This window comes from Coregonus lavaretus (assembly GCF_964263955.1).
Source record: "Coregonus lavaretus genome assembly, chromosome: 27".
In the NCBI taxonomy this organism is placed as follows: Eukaryota; Metazoa; Chordata; class Actinopteri; order Salmoniformes; family Salmonidae; genus Coregonus; species Coregonus lavaretus.
Genome location: NC_140014.1, coordinates 41,566,170 through 41,581,737, shown reverse-complemented (window position 1 = coordinate 41,581,737; position 15,568 = coordinate 41,566,170). Strand labels below are relative to the sequence as shown.

Sequence of the window (15,568 nt, the reverse complement as noted above, 5' to 3'; positions counted from 1 at the left end):
GAGCTACATCCCTGCCGGCCATTCCCTCCCCTACCCTGGACGACGCTGGGCCAATTGTGCGCCGCCCATGAGTCTCCCGGTCGCGGCCGGCTGCGACAGAGCCTGGATTCGAACCAGGATCTCTAGTGGCACAGTTAGCACTGCGATGCAGTGCCTTAGACCACTGCGCCACTCAGGAGACTAACATGTTGGCAAGGAGTGGAATGACAGCACAAAGACGGGTACCCAGGTAATTCTAGCGCATGGTCTCACTAGAATTGCATTTACTGTACAGTTTGAGAGCAGCAGCACACATCAAACTACTTTAAAACTTTTAATGACGCAAAACAGCACTGCTTGTAGACAACCAGGAAACAGTCCTGCTTGTAGACAACCAGGAAACAGCACTGCTTGTAGACAACCAGGAAACATCACTGCTTGTAGACAACCAGGAAACAGCACTGCTTGTAGACAACCAGGAAACAGCTCTGCTTGTAGACAACCAGGAAACAGCACTGCTTGTAGACAACCAGGAAACAGCTCTGCTTGTAGACAACCAGGAAACATCACTGCTTGTAGACAACCAGGAAACAGCACTGCTTGTAGACAACCAGGAAACAGCACTGCTTGTAGACAACCAGGAAACAGCACTGCTTGTAGACAACCAGGAAACAGTCCTGCTTGTAGACAACCAGGAAACAGTCCTGCTTGTAGACAACCAGGAAACAGCACTGCTTGTAGACAACCAGGAAACAGCACTGCTTGTAGACAACCAGGAAACAGTCCTGCTTGTAGACAACCAGGAAACAGCACTGCTTGTAGACAACTAATACCTTTACTTCATGGGATATTCTATTCATCATTAAATTCATATTAAGTTAAAAAATAAAGAACAACAATGTTATGTGAAAACGAAGATGCTCTCTGTCTAAACATCAATAATCAATCCATCTATACATCTCCTTCACATAAGAGCATTTTCAAGAACAAAAGTACAAAAACTATTAAGATTCATGTGCTTCCCAAATGGCACCCTATGTCCTAGATAAGGGATTCTCAAACCTTTGTGAAAGCAAATTCATCAGGGACCCCCTCATAATCAGAACACAACTCGAGTGAGATAAAACTAGCATACAAGGAGTAACACTATGACTTTGGCAGTGCCTGGCCGGATGAACCAAGTCTCGGGCCCTGGGAAGGAACATTTTAAAGGCCCATCTCTTGGCAGCGAGAAAATGTTGCAGTTTTCAAGCAAATTTCCTGCAATTCTACACACTTTGCCACGAGGCAGAGAGAAAACTTTGCCATTTTAAAGCTTAAATTACAGCGCATTTATGTAAAAAAAAAAAAAAACATTTTGGGGGAATACAAGAAGAATTGAGTAGAAAAATGTATAATTGGTGGACTACTGTGGATACCAATATACCTGTAAGCCTCCCAGGCCCAGGGTTGAGAACAGAAATTGTAGATGAATAAAATGACATTGTATTGTATTACACTCTCTAAACTTATTCCACGAATCCCTTCGCCAAAATTAATTTAATCTGTTGTTGTTAGTAATATTCACTGTATATACAAAAGTATGTGGACAACCCTTCAGATTAGTGGATGCGGCTATTTCAGCCACACACGTTGCTGACAGGTGTATAAAATCGAGCACACAGCCATGCAATCTCCATAGACAAACATTGGCAGTAGAATGGCCTTACTGAAGAGCTCAGTGACTTTCAACGTGGCACCGTCATAGGATGCCACCTTTCCAATAAGTCAGTTCGTCAAATTTCTGCCCTGCTAGAGCTGCCACCGGTCAACTGTAAGTGCTGTTATTGTGAAGTGGAAACGTCTAGGAGCAACAACGGCTCAGCCACGAAGTGGTAGGCCACACAAGCTCACAGAACGGGACCGTCGAGTGCTGAAGCGTGTAGCGCCAAAAAATTGTCTGTCCTCGGTTGCAACACTCACTACCAAGTTCCAAACTGCCTCTGGAAGCAACGTCAGCACAAGAACTGCTCGTCGTGAGCGTCATGAAATGGGTTTCCATGGCGGAGCAGCCGCACACAAGCCTAAGATCACCATGCGCAATGCCAAGCGTCGGCTGGAGTGGTGTAAAGCTCGCCGCCATTGGACTCTGGAGCAGTGGAAATGGGTTCTCTGGAGTGATGAATCAAGCTTCACCATCTGGCAGTCTGACGGACAAATCTGGGTTTGGCGGATGCCAGGAGAATGCTACCTGCCCCAATGCATAGTGCCAACTGTAAAGTTTAGAGGAGGAGGAATAATTGTCTGGGGCTGTTTTTCATGGTTTGGGCTAGGCCCCTTAGTTCCAGTGAAGGGAAATCTTAACGCTACAGCATACAATGATATTCTAGACGATTCTGTGCTTCCAACTTTGTTGCAACAGTTTAGGGAAGTCCTGTTTCAGCATGACTATGCCCCCGTGCACAAAGTGAGGTCCATACAGAAATGGTTTGTCTCGATCGGTGTGGAAGAACTTGACTGGCCTGCATAGAGCCCTGACTTCAACCCCATCGAACACCTTTGGGATGAATTAGAACACCGACTGCGAGCCAGGCCTAATCGCCCAACATCAATGCACGACCTCACTAACGCTCTTGTGGCTGAATGAAAGGAAGTCCTCGCAGCAATGTTCCCAGAAGAGTGGAGGCTGTTATAGCAGCAAAGGGGGGGACCAACTCCGAATGAATGTCCTTGATTTTGGAATGAGATGTTGGACGAGCAGGTGTCCACATACTTCTGGTCATGTAGTGTATATATTGAAATCTGACCGCGGACCCATTGCAATACCTCTGCAGACCCCACTTTGAGAATTCCTGTCCTAGTTAGTGCACTACTTTTGACCAGAGCCCTATGGCCAGTGGTGAAATGTAGTGCAGTATGTAGGAATAGGGTGCCATTTGGGACGATCCCTAAGAGTCAGTCATCTACAGAAAGAGCATTAGTACGCTGAGTTGCAGTTGCACCTTATTCAAAACAGCCAATTGTAGGAGTGAAACATCAAGCATTATCACCATCGCAGCCACCACCTCCTCCTCCACCACCTCCACCACCTCCTCCTCCACCACCACCACCACCTCCACCAACACCACCACCACCACCACCACCTCCACCAACACCACCTCCACCAACACCACCTCCTCCTCCACCACCACCTCCTCCACCACCTCCTCCTCCACCACCACCTCCACCGACACCACCACCACAACCACCACCACCACCACCTCCACCAACACCAACACCACCTCCACCACCTCCTCCTCCTCCACCACCACCTCCACCAAAACCACCTCCACCAACACCACCTCCACCAACACCACCTCCTCCACCACCACCTCCACCAACACCACCTCCTCCACCACCACCTCCACCACCACCTCCACCATCACCTCCACCAACACCACCACCACCACCACTACCTCCACCAACACCACCACCACCACCTCCACCAACACCAACACCACCACCACCACTACCTCCACCAACACCACCACCACCTCCACCAACACCACCACCACCTCCGCCACCACCTCCACCACCACCACCACCTCCACCACCAACACCACCACCTCCACCACCACCACCACCTCCGCCACCACCTCCACCACCACCACCACCACCTCCACCACCACCACCACCTCCACCACCACCACTTCCAACACCACCTCCTCCACCACCACCACCACCTCCACTCCCAACACCTCCTACACCACCTCCACCACCACCACCATTCCAACACCACCACCACCTCCAACACCACCAACTCCAACACCACCACGTCCAACACCACCTCCTCCACCACCACCTCCACTCCCAACACCACCTCCACCACCACCAACTCCAACACCACCACGTCCAACACCACCTCTACCTTCACCACCACCTCCAGAATATAAAACTGTATAATAACAATAACAATGAATGTAAAATTATACCACCTCTTGACAGCTGCCAGTGAATGCGTCCCAAATTGCACCCTATTCCCTATATAGTGCACTACTTTTGTCCAGGGCCCTCTGCACTATATCGAATAGGGTGCCATTTGGGAAGCAACAATAGACGTTCAGCGTTTATATGCATCACTGACAGCTGCACTGTGGAGAAACAGAGGATGTGGCATCCCAAAGAGCCCTGGTGAAAAGTAATGCACTGAATAGGGGAATAGGGTGCCATTTGGGATGCACTATAGGTTTGAATAAATAAAGGCCTACTTAATTCCAGTAGTAGAATATAGAATAAGTCGACCGTAGTTAGTTGTGTTACAAACTATGGATACGGTTCAGGTTCAACAAGCAAAACCACTGGTAGCGTCTAATTTACAGAATACAATACGATACAGTCCATTTCTACGTTCCAAATGGCACACTGTTCTCTATATAGTGCACTACATTTGACCAGAACCCTGAGGGACAGTTTGAGAGCAGAAAACATCTATGGGCCCTTATTTCCTCTCACCCCTATGGACTCTGGTCAAAAGTAGTGCACTATAAATGGGAATAGGGTACCGTTTGGGACGTAGATATTGCTTCCTGTCAGGGATCATTGCGTCCGACTGCCAGTCCTCCCCCCGCTGGGAACAGACATCAGTTCAACGTCTAGTTTTTATATACATTTGGTTGAGTAGTCAACTAACGTGAATTCAACGTGAAATCAACAAAAAATATCACCGTGTCATTGGAAAGTTGGGTGAAAAAAAATGACTGAATTCCCTTACGTTGATGACTTTTTTTTCAAATCCAATCACGTTTTTCACGTTGATTCAACGTCATCACATTGAATTTGTTGGGTTGAAATGACGTGGAAACAACGTAGATGAGTATAGTGGTCATTGCTGTCCCCTTCTTCCTGGCTGTCAGAAAGGATCATTCACTTCCTGTTCCTTTCTTCAGTCTACTGTATGGATGCTTGGTGGGACAGAACAATGTTTCTAGGATTCTGTTGAAATGTTAGTGTGGAGAAGTGGTTTGGGCAGACTATGGTAACAGGGTCGTTGTGTGTTTGTGCGTGTTTGTGTGTGTGTGTGTGGCTGAGAGAGAGAGCGAGAGAGAGTGCGAGCTAACGAGAGAGAGAGAGAGAGAAAGAGAGAGAGAGAGAGAGAGAGAGAGAGAGAGAGAGAGAGAGAGAGAGAGAGAGAGAGAGAGAGAGAGAGAGAGAGAGAGAGAGAGAGAGAGCGAGAGTGTGAAGTAAAAGGTTCTATGATGACATATGTTGTCTTCTTCAGAGATCTAGAATCAGAACTAACAGGGCAGGGTTCTAGAGTCTAGAGGGGTCTAGTGATGAGTAGTAAGTAGTCTTCTTGGATTGGTTGGATGGATGAATCTGGTTCATTTTTCAACCAATCATAATAATTTACATGTTAAGACAGGGCAGTAAGCCAAATAAGAGTTCCATTTCCAGGTGAGAGTTGAAGGTGTCCATGGTTGCTGTGCAATAGGTATGTACTGTGCATGTATGGCTGAGTATTGAGAATATATTGTACTGTACAGTCAAGGCTATGGGTCCGGACCGTCCAGTGGTCTGTAGAGGTCAGGGGTCAGGAGCATTCGTCTTGCGTCAGGCACTGACGTCACTCCAACCCAACACTAGTCCTGCGATCGACAGGTGAAGGTTGTGCTATCTGACGTATGACAATGGGCCTGGCAGGTCTATAGTAGCAAGGGAACAAGGATGTGGTGTTGTGTACATGGCTGTGAGTTGAATGAGCCCCAAAAATAGAACCCTATTCCTTATATAGCAGACTACTTTTGGCATGAGTCTGGCTAAGAGTAGTGCACCATATAGGGAATAGGGTGCCATTTGGGATACAACCTTAGAGAGCCCAGAAGGTGAGCAGCCTGGTGCCCTTCCCCCGAGTCCAAAATGGCACCCTGTTCCCTATATAGTGCACTACTTTTGACCAGAGCCCTGTGCACTGTAAAGGGAATAAGCTTCACTATTGTGTGCCATTTGGGACGTAGCCATTGTCTTGTCTTGCTTCACTGCAGTGCTGAGTCAACTCCTTAACACACTGAACCGGACAGGTCTGCTTCCCCTGGAGTGTAGAAGTCAGGAATGGCCAGGCCGGTGTGCAGGGTCACCTACAGAACAAACAAAATCATCATAATCTTCCTCCTCCTCCTCATATCCTAGTGGCAGAAAATAATATTTTCTCCAAGCAGATCGAACAACTATCTGTACAAAGATGTCATTGCATACATTGACCCGCAGGTGGTGCTGCTGAGAAATAGACTGAGCTATCGTATCACTGCTGCTGATGTCTGTCATGAGGCGTTAGCAAGCACCCCATTACCATCACCAATAGAGGACCACAGTATGAGTCAGAACACCCATAAAACCTAGTGGTCAAACATGGAAATGGTTATCAAAATGTAATGCCAGGGAAAGCCTACATGAAACATAGTGGTCCTCTATTGGTTTGAATAGAGTTTGAAGTGGTTCTAAAATCCCCTACAGTATGGGAAAATGAATGGTGAAAAAAAAAGCATTTCCGTGTTTGACAGCTAGGTTTTATGGGTATTATGACGCGTCCACTGTGGGGCTCTATACAAATGAATATATAGACGAGGAAGCTGTCTACAGGCAAGGATAACTTAGATATTCAAAGACATTGTGTAGAATAGACAGCTTCTCTGGATCCTCTTCTGCACAGGAGATGCTAGCCAGGTTGGTGCAATGGCGTTTCTATGCTGTGGCAATGTTACCTGGACTTTGCGGTTGGTATAACATTGTTTCTATGTTGGGGCTTACCTAGTTATTGTAACGTTGTTTCTACGTTGGGTCTACCTGGGTTTCTCTGTTGTGGCAATGTTACCTCAACATTAGAATAGTGTTTCTACTTTGGGGCTACCTGGACATCATAAACATTGTTTCTACATTGGGTCTATTACATTGTTTCTATGTTGGGGCTATAACGTTGTTTCTATGTTGGGGCGATAATGTTGTTTCTACGTTGGGGCGATAATGTTGTTTCTACGTTGGGGCTATAACATTGTTTCTACATTGGGTCTATAATATTGTTTCTACGTTGGGGCGATAATGTTGTTTCTACGTTGGGGCTATAACATTGTTTCTATGTTGGGGCTATAACGTTATTTCTATTTTGGGGCGATAACGTTGTTTCTACGTTGGGGCTATAACGTTGTTTCAATTTTGGGGCTATGACGTTGTTTCTATTTTGGGGCGATAACGTTGTTTCTACGTTGGGGCTATAACATTGTTTCTACGTTGGGGCGATAATGTTGTTTCTACGTTGGGGCTATAACATTGTTTCTGCGTTGTTTCTAGGTTACCTGTACGTTGTTTCTATGTTACTTCTACTTTGTTTCTATTTTTACCTGTACGTTGCGGTTGAGGCTGACAGCAGGGTAGTAGAGTCCCTCGATGCCTTCGAAGGCCACAGGACCCTGCTGTTCATCGTTGATGAGGAAGATGAGGATCCCTCTGGTGAAGTCTAACAGCACGCCTACTGTAGCCCCTTTGCCGACGCCCCCGTCCGTCCTGAAGAGAAACACAGAATGTCAAATACATACAGTATGTATAGTAGAAAGTATTCAGACCCCTTCCCTTTTTCCACATTTTGTTACGTTGCAGCCTTATTCAAAAATTGATAAAATAAAACAATTTCCTCATCAATCTACACACAATACCGCATAATGACAGAGCGAATTACAGGTTTTTAGAAATTTTAATTTTATCAAATGTATAAAAAAAGTGTATTTACATAATTAATATCTTATTTACATAAGTATTCAGACCCTTTGCTATGAGACTCGAAATTGAGCTCAGGTGCATCCTGTTTCCGTTGATCATCCTTGAGATGTTTCTACAACTTCATTTGAGTCCACCTGTGGTAAATTATATTGATTGGATATGATTTTGAAAGGCACACACCTGTCTATATAAGGTCCCACAGTTGACAGTGCAAAAACCAAGCCATGAGGTCAAAGAAATTGTCCGTAGAGCTCCTAGACAGGAATGTGTCGAGGCACAGATCTGGGGAAGGTTACCAATAAATGTCTGCAGCATTGAAGGTCCCCAAGAACACAGTGGCCTCTATCATTCTTAAATGGAAGAAGTTTGGAACCACCAAGACTCTTCCTGGAGCTGGCTGCCCGGCCAAACTGAGTAATCGCGGGAGAAGGGCCTTAGTCAGGGAGGTGACCAAGAACCCGATGGTCACTCTGACAGAGCTTCAGAGTTCCTTTATGGAGATGGGAGAACCTTCCAGAAGGACAACGATCTCTGCAGCACTCCACCAATCAGGCCTTTATGGTAGAGTGGCCAGACGGAAGCCACTCCTCAGTAAAAGGCACATGACAGACTGCTTGGAGTTTGCCAAAAGACACCTAAAGGACTCTCAGACCATGAGAAACAAGATTATCTGGTCTGATGAAACCAAGATTGAACTCTTTGGCCTGAATGCCAAGCGTCACGTCTGGAGGACGGTGAAGCATGGTGGTGGCAGCATCATGCTGTGGGGATGTTTTTCAGCTGCAGGGACTGAGAGACTAGTCAGAATCGAGGGAAAGATGAACGGAGCAAAGTACAGAGAGATCCTTGATGAAAACCTGCTCCAGAGCGCTCAGGACCTCAGACTGGGGCGAAGGTTCACCTTCCAACAGGACAACAACCCTAAGCACACAGCCAAGACAACGCAGGAGTGGCTTCGGGACAAGTCTCTGAATGTCCTTGAGTGGCACAGCCAGAGCCCGGACTTGAACCCGATCGAACATCTCTGGAGAGACCTGAAAATAGCTGTGCAGCAACGCTCCCCATGCAACCTGATAGAGCTTGAGAGGATCTGCAGAGAAAAATAGGAGAAACTCCCAGAATACAGGTGTGCCAAGCTTGTAGCGTCATACCCAAGAAGAAAAGGCTGTAATCGCTGCCAAAGGTGCTTCTACAAAGTACTGAGAAAAGGGTCTGAATACTTATGTAAATGTGATATTTAAGTTTGTTATTATTAATACATTTGCAAAGAAATTGAAAAACCTGTTTTTGCTTTGTCATTATGGGGTATCGTGTGTAGATTGATGAGGAAAAGAAACTATTTAATCAATTTTAGAATAAGGCTGTAACGTAACAGAATGTGGAAAAAGTCAAGGGGTCTGAATACTTTCCGAATGCACTGTATAACAAAACTGTTTGACATAGAAACACTGGATTTTCGCCATAAAAAAATAAAAACATCTTTATTAATTATTAAATTATTAAAAATATTAATAATGAGGCCAAAGAGGGCGATTTTGGTCATTGACTGCAGGAAAGGCCTACCAGAGATTGAGAAAATCTGCAAGGAAGAATGGGATAAAATCCCCAAATCCAGATGTGCAAAGCTGATAGAGACATACCCAAGAAGACTCAAAGCTGTTTCTACAAAGTATTGACTCAGGGGTGTGAATACTTATAATAATATAATATGCCATTTAGCAGACGCTTTTATCCAAAGCGACTTACAGTCATGCGTGCATACATTTTTACGTATGGGTGGTCCCGGGGATCGAACCCACTACCCTGGCGTTACAAGCGCCATGCCCTACCAATTGAGCTACAGAGGACCACTTATGTAACTGAGATAGTTATATATTTAATGTATTTACTTTTATAACAAATTAAAAACAACATTATGGGGTATTGCGTGTAGATGGTGAGAAAAAACATATATTTAATAAATGTTTAACACATCAAAATGTGGAATAGGTGAAGGGGTTGTGAATACTTTCTGAAGGCACTGTAAATACATACAGTCCTTTTTTTCTTCTTAATTTTTTTTTATCTTGATCTTAACTCTACATTGTTGGAAAAGGACCGTAAGTAAGCGTTTCACTGTTAGTCTACACCTGTTGTTTACCAAGCATGTGACAAATACAATTTTATTTTATTTGAGTCCTACCGACACATCTGAAGCATACAGGTAATAGAAACAGTATCTTCCCACTAGTGTAACCGGTGTGAAATGGCTAGCTAGTTAGTAGCTAGTAGTGTTTAAATCGGTGACGTCACTCGCTGTGAGACCTTGAAGTAGTTGTTTCCCCGCGGCTTTTGTGGAGCGATAAGTAACGATGCTTCGAGGGTGACTGTTGTCGATGTGTTCAAAGGGTCCCTGGTTCGAGCCCAGGTTGGGGTGAGGAGAGGGACGGAAGCAACACTGTTACACTATCCAGAGTGGATGGGTTGTTATTTCATTATACAAAGCCTCTCCATTAGCTGTTGGTGTGGATTGTATCAAATGTACCAGGTGACCTACCTGTTGGTGTGGATGTTACCAGGTGACCTACCTGTTGGTTGTGGATGTATCAGGTGTACCAGGTGACCTACCTGTTGGTTGTGGATGTATCAGGTGTACCAGGTGACCTACCTGTTGGTGTGGATGTATCAGGTGTCCCAGGTGACCTACCTGTTGATGTGGATGTATCAGGTGTACCAGGTGACCTACCTGTTGGTGTGTATGTATCAGGTGTACCAGGTGACCTACCTGTTGGTGTGGATGTTACCAGGTGACCTACCTGTTGGTTGTGGATGTATCAGGTGTACCAGGTGACCTACCTGTTGGTGTGGATGTTACCAGGTGTACCAGGTGACCTACCTGTTGGTGTGGATGTATCAGGTGTACCAGGTGACCTACCTGTTGGTGTGGATGTATCAGGTGTACCAGGTGACCTACCTGTTGGTGTGGATGTATCAGGTGTACCAGGTGACCTACCTGTTGGTGTGGATGTATCAGGTGTACCAGGTGACCTACCTGTTGGTGTGGATGTATCAGGTGTACCAGGTGACCTACCTGTTGGTTGTGGATGTATCAGGTGTACCAGGTGACCTACCTGTTGGAGTGGATGTATCAGGTGTACCAGGTGACCTACCTGTTGGTGTGGATATATCAGGTGTACCAGGTGACCTACCTGTTGGTGTGGATGTATCAGGTGTACCAGGTGACCTACCTGTTGGTGTGGATGTATCAGGTGTACCAGGTGACCTACCTGTTGGTTGTGGATGTATCAGGTGTACCAGGTGACCTACCTGTTGGTGTGGATGTATCAGGTGTACCAGGTGACCTACCTGTTGGTGTGGATGTATCAGGTGTACCAGGTGACCTACCTGTTGGTGTGGATGTTACCAGGTGTACCAGGTGACCTACCTGTTGGTGTGGATGTATCAGGTGTACCAGGTGACCTACCTGTTGGTGTGGGAGTTGTTGTGCATGAACCAGGATCGGTTGTTGTCCACGTACATGGCCCAGGCCCTATCATCTTTCCCCAGCATCACATCCTTCAGCACGTCGCCGCGGGCAACCCCAAAAGCAGGGTCCGGGTGGTTGTCATAGCGATCCACCGTGATCTCCCAGTAGTGCACACCACGGGAGAAGCCGGAATTACCCATGACCACCCTGTCATCGTAGCTGTTGCACGTCACTGTCAGGTTGTCATTGGAGAGGATGATATCAGGGTGGGCTGACGCGGGGTCAAAGGTGAACCAGGCAACTACAGGAAGTAGACATACACACAGACAGATAGAGGTGTTAACTCTTAAGTTAGCATGGCGAAAACACCTTACAGAGGAGATGAGGCTAGAAGCTGGTGGGGTTATGTCAGCGTTTCCAAAAACTCCCTCCGGTGGACCCCAAGGTGTGCACATTTGAGCTGCCATTCCACTCCTTGCCAAACATTGTCTTTGGCATATGACACGGAGAACAAGGAGTGGAATGACAGCTAAAGACTGGTACTCTATGGTACGGTACAGGCAAATCACATCTCTCTGGCACATCCTGTCAAATACACTATTATTATAAATACATGACAAATATTACAAATACAATACTCCATTAGACACTCAAGGAGAGGGCAGTTGCTATCTATGTGGGTGCTCCATGGGACTTGATACTGTTACCATGGTAATTGGAACATCAGAACATGAGTGTTCCCATGGGAACATAATATGAGTAAGAAATATGTTGATTGGAGGTTCCCAGTGAAACCTGAATATCTGAAGCCCCCATTGGACAGCAAACTGCCCACCCCTTGGTTATCAAGTTAATGATTGGTTGCTGTGATGACATTGGCAATGATCAGGTTAGGAGTGGAGCTGAGTGGAGCGGAGGAGACATTCAGCGATGGGAGAGTTAAAGGGTGTGTGACCCATCCATACCTGTGGGAAGCATTTGCATACCCAGAGAGTGAGGGGGAGGGAGAGAGTGAGGGGGAGGGGAAGGGAGAGAGTGAGGGGGAGGGAGAGAGTGAGGGGAAGGGAGAGAGTGAGGGGGAGGGAGAGAGTGAGGGGGAGGGAGAGAGTGAGCGGGAAGGAGAGAGTGAGGGGGAGGGAGAGAGTGAGGGGAAGGAGAGAGTGAGGGTTAGGAAGAGTGTGAGGGTTAGGAAGAGAGTGTGGGTTAGGAAGAGTGTGAGGGTTAGGAAGAGAGTGAGGGTTAGGGAGAGAGTGAGGGTTAGGGAGAGAGTGAGGGTTAGGAAGAGAGTGAGGGTTAGGGAAGATAGTGAAGGTTAGGAAGAGTGTGCGGGTTAGGAAGAGAGTGAGGGTTAGGAAGATAGTGAGGGTTAGGGAGAGAATGAGGGGGAAGGAGAGAGTGAGGGTTAGGAAGAGAGTGAGGGTTAGGGAGAGAGTGAGGGGGAAGGAGAGAGTGAGGGTTAGGGAGAGAGTGAGGGTTAGGAAGAGAGTGAGGGTTAGGAAGAGAGTGAGGGGGAAGGAGAGAGTGAGGGGGAGGGAGAGAGTGAGAGGGAGGAGAGAGTGAGGGGGAGGGAGAGAGTGAGGGGGAGGGAGAGAGTGAGGGGGAAGGAGAGAGTGAGGGGGAGGGAGAGAGTGAGGGGGAAGGAGAGAGTGAGGGTTAGGAAGAGTGTGAGGGTTAGGAAGAGAGTGTGGGTTAGGAAGAGTGTGAGGGTTAGGAAGAGAGTGAGGGTTAGGGAGAGAGTGAGGGTTAGGGAGAGAGTGAGGGTTAGGAAGAGAGTGAGGGTTAGGGAAGATAGTGAAGGTTAGGAAGAGTGTGCGGGTTAGGAAGAGAGTGAGGGTTAGGAAGATAGTGAGGGTTAGGGAGAGAATGAGGGGGAAGGAGAGAGTGAGGGTTAGGAAGAGAGTGAGGGTTAGGGAGAGAGTGAGGGTTAGGGAGAGAATGAGGGGGAAGGAGAGAGTGAGGGTTAGGAAGAGTGTGCGGGTTAGGAGAGAGTGAGGGTTAGGAAGATAGTGAGGGTTAGGGAGAGAATGAGGGGGAAGGAGAGAGTGAGGGTTAGGAAGAGAGTGAGGGTTAGGGAGAGAGTGAGGGGAAGGGAGAGAGTGAGGGTTAGGGAGAGAGTGAGGGTTAGGAAGAGAGTGAGGGTTAGGAAGAGAGTGAGGGGGAAGGAGAGAGTGAGGGGGAGGGAGAGAGTGAGAGGGAAGGAGAGAGTGAGGGTTAGGGAGAGAGTGAGGGGAAGGAGAGAGTGAGGGTTAGGGAGAGAGTGAGGGTTAGGGAAGATAGTGAGGGTTAGGAAGAGAGTTAGGGGGAAGGAGAGAGTGAGGGGAAGGGAGAGAGTGAGGGGGAGGGAGAGAGTGAGGGGAAGGGAGAGTGTGAGGGTTAGGAAGAGAGTGAGGGTTAGGGAGAGAGTGAGGGTTAGGGAAGATAGTGAAGGATAGGGAGAGAGTGTGGGTTAGGGGAAGATAGTGAGGGTTAGGAAGAGTGTGAGGGTTAGGAAGAGAGTGAGGTTAGGGAGAGAGTGAGGGGAAGGGAGAGAGTGAGGGTTAGGGAGAGAGTGAGGGTTAGGGAAGATAGTGAGGGTTAGGAATAGTATGAGGGTTAGGAAGAGAGTGAGGGTTAGGAAGATAGTGAGGGTTAGGGAGAGAGTGAGGGTTAGGGAAGATAGTGAGGGTTAGGAAGAGTGTGAGGGCTAGGGAAGAGAGTGAGGGTTAGGAAGATAGTGAGGGTTAGTGAGAGAGTGAGGGTTAGGGTTAGGAAGAGAGTGAGGGTTAGGGAGAGAATGAGGGGGTGGGAGAGAGTGAGGGGGAGGAAAAGAGTGAGGGGGAGGGAGAGAGTGAGGGGGAGGGAGAGAGTGAGGGTTAGGGAGAGAGTGAGGGGGAGAGTGAGGGTTAGGAGAGAGTGAGGGGAGGGAGGGGAGGGAGAGAATGAGGGTTAGGAAGAGAGTGAGGGTTAGGGAGAGAGTGAGGGGGAGGGAGAGAGTTAGGGGGAAGGAGAGAGTGAGGGGGAGGGAGATAGTGAGGGGGAAGGAGAGAGTGAGGGGGGAGGGAGAGAGTGAGGGGGAGGAGAGAGTGAGGGGAAGGGAGAGTGTGAGGGTTAGGAAGAGAGTGAGGGTTTGGGAGAGAGTGAGGGGGTGGGAGAGAGTGAGGGGGAGGGAGATAGTGAGGGGGAGGGAGAGAGTGAGGGGAAGGGAGAGAGTGAGGGTTAGGGAGAGAGTGAGGGTTAGGAAGAGAGTGAGGGTTTGGGAGAGAGTGAGGGGGTGGGAGAGAGTGAGGGGGAGGAAAAGAGTGAGGGGGAGGGAGAGAGTGAGGGTTAGGGAGAGAGTGAGGGGAGGGAGAGAGTGAGGGTTAGGGAGAGAGTGAGGGGGAGGGGAGGGAGAGAATGAGGGTTAGGAAGAGAGTGAGGGTTAGGGAGAGAGTGAGGGGGAGGAGAGAGCGAGGGTTAGGGAGAGAGTGAGGGGGAGGGGAGGGAGAGAATGAGGGTTAGGAAGAGAGTGAGGGTTAGGGAGAGAGTGAGGGGGAGGGAGAGAGCGAGGGTTAGGGAGAGAGTGAGGGTTAGGAAGAGAGTGAGGGTTAGGGTTAGGAAGAGAGTGAGGGTTAGGGAGAGAGTGAGGGGGAGTGAGAGAGTGAGGGGAAGGGAGAGAGGGAGGGTTAGGGAGAGAGTGAGGGGATGAGAGAGAGTGAGGGGGGAGAGAGCGTGAGGGGATGAGAGAGTGAGGGTTAGGGAGAGAGTGAGGGGAGGGAGAGAGTGAGGGTTAGGGAGAGAGTGAGGGGAAGGAGAGAATGAGGGGAAGGGAGAGAGTGAGGGTTAGGGAGAGAGTGAGTGAGGGTTAGGGAGAGAGTGAGGGATGAGAGAGAGTGAGGGGGGGAGAGAGCGTGAGGGGATGAGAGAGTGAGGGTTAGGGAGAGAGTGAGGGGAGGAGGAGTGAGGGTTAGGGAGAGAGTGAGGGGAGGGAGAGAGTGAGGGGAAGGGAGAGAGGGAGGGTTAGGGAGAGAGTGAGTGAGGGTTAGGAGAGAGTGAGGGGATGAGAGAGAGTGAGGGGGGAGAGAGCGTGAGGGGAGAGAGAGTGAGGGTTAGGGAGAGAGTGAGGGGAGGGAGAGAGTGAGGGTTAGGGAGAGAGTGAGGGGGAGTGAGAGAGTGAGGGGAAGGAGAGAATGAGGGGAAGGGAGAGAGGGTGTAGAGTGAGGGTTAGGGAGAGAGTGAGGGGAAGGGGAAGGGAGAGAGTGAGGGTTAGGAAGAGAGGAGGAGAGCAGTGGAAGAGCAGAGTGTGTAGGAGATGAAGGGAGAGGGTGGAAGAGACTGTAAAAGCTGTGTAGTGTTGATCAGGGAAGCTGCTTCTTTTCAGAGGCCCATTTTATTACCACTAAGAAGATCCATATCCATCCATCCTGGGGATTATTTTCCAAA

General features: G+C 48.3%; 1 protein-coding gene across 1 annotated transcript in view; it reads right to left on the bottom strand.

Annotated features, from left to right (window-relative positions):
- Positions 1-5,993: 5,993 nt before the first annotated feature.
- Positions 5,994-15,568, bottom strand: part of LOC311103019 (E3 ubiquitin-protein ligase TRIM9-like) — a gene marked incomplete at both ends in the record, with an annotated part of 65,676 nt that continues 56,101 nt past the window's right edge. The window contains 4 exons of the mRNA XM_084144512.1: positions 5,994-6,071; positions 7,329-7,491; positions 11,168-11,471; positions 12,093-12,135. Of these exons, the coding sequence (XP_084000638.1) occupies positions 5,994-6,071; positions 7,329-7,491; positions 11,168-11,471; positions 12,093-12,135 (588 nt within the window). The remainder of the gene's footprint in view (positions 6,072-7,328; positions 7,492-11,167; positions 11,472-12,092; positions 12,136-15,568) is intronic.